The sequence below is a fragment of the Aplysia californica genome, unplaced genomic scaffold (genome assembly GCF_000002075.1).
Source record: "Aplysia californica isolate F4 #8 unplaced genomic scaffold, AplCal3.0 scaffold00475, whole genome shotgun sequence".
Classification (NCBI taxonomy): Eukaryota; Metazoa; Mollusca; class Gastropoda; order Aplysiida; family Aplysiidae; genus Aplysia; species Aplysia californica.
The window spans coordinates 8,734-13,850 of record NW_004797745.1 but is presented as its reverse complement, the minus strand read 5'-3'; the positions used below and the strand labels follow the sequence as shown (position 1 = coordinate 13,850).

Here is a 5,117-nt window from a genome sequence, read left to right as displayed (position 1 = left end):
GCTACTGTAAGTTTGAGTACCTTAGTTTGTGGCTACTGTAAGAGTACCTTTGTGTGTGGCTATTTGAGAGTGAGTATTTTTATGTGTGGCTACTGTAAGTTTGAGTACCTTAGTTTGTGGCTACTGTAAGAGTACCTTTGTGTGTGGCTATTTGAGAGTGAGTATTTTTATGTGTGGCTACTGTAAGTTTGAGTACCTTAGTTTGTGGCTACTGTAAGAGTACACCTGTGTGTGGCTATTGTGAAAGTGAGTACCCTTACGTGTACCTACTGTGAAAGTGAGTACCGTTGTATGTGGCTACTGTAAGGGTGAATACCTTTGTGAGTATGTGTGTGTGTGTGTGTGTGTGTGTGTGTGTGTGTGGCTACTGTGAGAGTGAATACTGTTGCTATTGGCAGCTGTCTGAGAAAGTAACATCCTGGTAACTGTAAACGTGAGTACAGGTATGTGTTCAGCGTATAAGTAAATTCTTTTGCGTGTATTTACTGGAGGCAACAATGGCTACTGTGAGAGTGTGGTAGCCTATCCGTTCGAAATGTTTGGAGCCCGAAGAGCGTGCTCTTCCCCTGGGCCACCGCCTCTCTTGGGTAGCGGGTGAGGCAGTCCAACTTCCCTAAATCCTCCCCAAAGAGATGTCACCGTCGGACCTCCGTGGCGGAGCATCTCTGCAGCCAGTGCTCCAAAATCTTGGGGCTCCTCGCTGCATAATGGACAGGATTGGGTCGATATTTTGTCTATTCTATTTTTGTACCTTTGTAACATGAAGTCGACGACCTCGTAGTCGTTGCCCTGTTTGTTGATGTCCTCTCTGACCACTGTGAACGTCTCGTTCAGGATGGAGATGAACATGTTCACGATGATGAACGTCACTGTGATCACGTACAGCAGCACAAAGATCTGGTGGGGGTTTGGGCAAGGGGAGGAGGGCATAGATAGAGGATTCAGTGTAAGGTTTGTGATCAGAAAAAAATGAGGGAACTATTCCTTTCGGTACTAAGAGTGCAGCGAGTTTAAAGGGATATAATAAGTAAATGTCAGGGGCGAGGAAAAAACGGTGAAATGGTGTAGGTTTAACTCCCCTAGTAACACTATTAGGTTGTTTGAGAGGTGAGACCTCCGAGTGTAACGTTCGTCTGTGAAAAGACCGAGCCAAATGGGAACTTTGTGTGAAGTGCCTTTCCAAAGGACACAACGTCGGACCGAGCAGAGGCTCGAGCCCCCGAACCGGCAATCTCACGATTACAGGTCCGATAGTCTAACCGCTAGGCTACTGGTGCCACTCCAGGAAAGAGAAGATGGTTAAGGAGACAAAAAGTGAGAAGAGAAAAGGAATAATTTAGAGATTAACAAGCAGTGTATGGCTGGATATTAGATTGAAAGTAACTTCACATGCATGTCTAATTGGCTGAAAATATGAACATACCCTATTAATGTAACGTACACTGTCAGCAAAATGTTTCCAAATAATATAATGTCATACTATACATTTGATCCTAGTATATAGTATTTCCAGCCCACTTTTCTATAATACCTTATATTTAGATAATAGTTTACGTTTAGAGAGTGTGTTCAACTCATACACAAATAAGTGTAACTAAACCAAAAATCCAGACACATTGATCAAAATAAGCTAAAGTCAGATAAAGGAATCAGAAAGATTACTCGTCAAAGTCACTGCATAGTCTCCCCTGACGTGTGTTGTCGTACAACAAACTCTAATATTTGAGCACAATGTGACTTTGTCTCTTTATTTTTCAGACCTCCTATAATGTTTGATCCCACGCCTACGAGCGCTCATATGACCTTATGCAGTTTCGAGCGCCGTAAAACATTTACCCCCAAAAATAATAATAAAAAATACATCCCATGCCATGTTTACCTGTGTGAGCACCGGCTCAGTCATGATCATGGAGTAGATGTTGAACTTGCCCATCATCATGAGGATGGAGGCGACGACAGAAGAGATGAAGGTGGAGTAATCCACGTCGATGTGCATGTAGGTCAGGTAGAAGAGTTGGGCAAACGCCATGAACACGATGACAAAGATGACTCCGAAGTGCATGAGTCCTTTGGCGCTGTGCTTCAGGGTAGCGGACAGCATGCTGATCTTTTTGTTGAATCTGGGACATTGAGAAGGTTAGCTGGTGACTATGACGTGCGTATTTCAAAATGTATTGTTTTATCCATGTATTTATCTATTTATCTATTAATTAATGCATTTTTTCATGTATTCATTCATTTATTTATTTATTGTATGTATTTGTTCATTCATTTTTTTAAAAATTATAACATTGTTTGATGCTATACACGTATAAGCCTCTCTTAAAAGAAGTATGAAGGAATGCTGCATTGTCACTTGTTGTGATCTATATTGTTTTTAAATTTCGTTTCGTATTCTTACCTCAGCAGTTTCAAAAATTTGATTGTGGCAAAGAAACACAAGAAGCCAATCATGTAGGAGAACATCTCGTTCCAATAACCTACATATTGGAACTTTACATAGCCGTTGCCGTTTGTCTCCTGAAAAGGATGAAAAGATGTGCAAGTAAGGTTAAGTAATAATCTTTTTACTCATAGTAGTTTAGTAACAATATTTCAGAAAGAAAAACATTTTCAATTTGGTAAGGAAGTATGGAATCCCCCCCCCCCCTTTTTTTCACCTTATATCACTGTTTCACCTCTTCAGTCAGCGTGACACACTCTGTTGATTTCAATAATTCAAATAAGTCATTGAGTCAGTTGTTTTGATTATTTTCCCAGTGCAGTCTTCAAATTATTTTAATATTCCTTTTTCTAGCTCCATTTTGGATATCTCCTGATGCAACCTTCACAACTATTCCCAGATCCAGAACTGAATGCCCCCCCCCCCCCAATCTTCTCTTTCTCCAACTTGCAGACGTTGCAACTGAGTACCCGCATTGTATGTGGTCAGTGGCGTCCGGGGTACAGTAGTTGGCAGCTCGCAGAAGACGGGAGCATGATTCCTGTGTGGGGAGATTTTTTTTTAAACCGAGAGTCTTGGTCTTTCAGCAAGCTTGCAGGGATTTTGTTTTCCTATCAGCTCAGATTGAACCCCGTCTCCAAAAAATTCTAAATTGTGTCGATGAGGGCGTTGAACCTCCTACATTTAAAGAAAAAATGTATTTTCGTTTGATTTTGAATTTGTGTAGTCCCCCCCCCCCCCCCCGACCACCAATCATCATCACGCTTAGACCTCACATGCCTCCAAACGCCGGCTAAACTAAAAGTATTTGTCTGCGAAGTCAACCCACCTACACTACAACACATGGGAAGTAAAGATGGATGTTGTGGTTGTGGTAATACACGGGATAACTAATCCGGCTATTACATGATATAAGAAAATCGAAGTTGCAGTTTTCTGTAATATGTTTTTAAAAAATCTTAAAGTTATGATATATGGATGCAAGGACAAAGACGTCCAGGCAAAGACGGCAATTGGAGCGGCTCCCCCCCCCCCCCACCCCCAGCCCCCATCCCCAACCCCCACCCCACCAGGATTACGACGTCTGGAAAGAGGGCTAGAAGCCTAAACTTCATGGTTCACATTGGGGAAGAGTGGGGTAAACACAGACGGAAGAGGTAATTGTCTGAGTAACAAGCCTTCGACGCCTCTTTCAGATCGTTAGTAATAAGAAGTCTGTAAAAAAGAAATAAAGTCTCAGAAACAAACCCTGAACGGTTCTGTAATATCGCTGGTGACAAAACGACCGTAGAAAAAGTGGTAAAAGTCTAAGTAACTAATCTTGAACGCTTTTGTTAGGTTGTTTGTGATAAAACGACCGTAGAAAAGAGTGAAAGTCTAAGTAATAAACATTGAACGCCGCCTCGAGATCGTTGGGCATTAAATGTATGTAAAAACGGAATGAAAGTCTAAGTAGCAAACCTTGAACGCTTCTGTGAGGTCGTTGGTCACAAAAAGTCTGTAGAAAAAGATGACGATAGCCGCGATGCTCATGGCAATGATTCCCAGCTCCACGAGATTCCAGAAGCTCTTGAAATAGCTGAGACGCTGTTTGATGAATGCACGGAGCTCTCGAATGATGAAGAACAGCGTGAACAGAATGTACACAACCTGTGGAAGAAATATAAATTGTGATGTAGTAGGTTTACGTCCCCATTGACACCATTTAGAACTTACATGGGGCAGATTGCTACGACCCTGCATGTCGAGGCCAACCCGTACTGAGATGGATACAGCGTACTATCAGACAGAGGGAGACATTTGACTTTTTAAAATCTCTAAACGTCTTATGCGTGCGACGGCGAGGTGCCCAACTTATAATCACAGACGCTCGCTTGGGAAAGTTGCGCTGACTGACTGTGAATTTTATTTTTATATCTTAAAAAAAGGTAGATTGCTATGATACAACATCCAAGCCGAATGAAGAAAATTCTCAATAAGATATAATATTTTCCCATGTAGGGGTAAAACTTGTGTCTTTTGCGTGCATCAGCAAAGTTTTTAACCATTGCACCATACGTACTGGTGATAACATTCTAGAACCACCTGAAGAGATGTGATTCGTTGAAAGAACAACTGCAATTAGAAAAAAGGAAGTGCCGTTAGCTCTAGTATTACTACTACTTTAAGAGTGACGTTTATTGGCTCTGAGTCCTGCTGTATTTCAGATAAAAACAGATAATAAAAGTTTAATGGTTTGGCAAACTGTTACGAACGTCACCTAGCGAGCCAGCCTCGAGAACCTGCAACACCAAGTACTCCGGCTATAAAGGAATAGGTGGACCACGCAAAAGATGAATTGAGGGAGTCCAGGACGTCCTGAAAAATTATAATATCCCAACTGAAAGAGCTGCAGAGCTGTCCTACGTAGAAAACGCCTTCTTTCCTCGACGCTTAGCGGCAAATGAGGAGTTAGGTGTGGTATCGTACAACTGAAAAGTGCTGAGGTGGGCCTTGGTTTGAATCCTTTACTAACTGTGTAGTTGAGCTTGTTCATGAGTCTCAAGTGCTCACCAACCGCAACACCAAAGATACTCCTAAGATAGATAGATAGATAGATAGATAGATAGATAGATAGATAGATAGATAGATAGACAGATAGATAAATAGATAGATAGATACATATATAGATAGA

General features: G+C 41.6%; 1 protein-coding gene across 1 annotated transcript in view; it reads right to left on the bottom strand.

The window, feature by feature from the left end:
* LOC101856526 (polycystic kidney disease protein 1-like 2) overlaps window positions 1–5,117 on the bottom strand; it is a gene marked incomplete at its 5' end in the record, with an annotated part of 17,957 nt that overhangs the window by 4,345 nt on the left and 8,495 nt on the right. Inside the window, 4 exon segments of the mRNA XM_005105534.2 lie at window positions 752–897; window positions 1,880–2,120; window positions 2,402–2,520; window positions 3,905–4,093. Of these exon segments, the coding sequence (XP_005105591.2) occupies window positions 752–897; window positions 1,880–2,120; window positions 2,402–2,520; window positions 3,905–4,093 (695 nt within the window).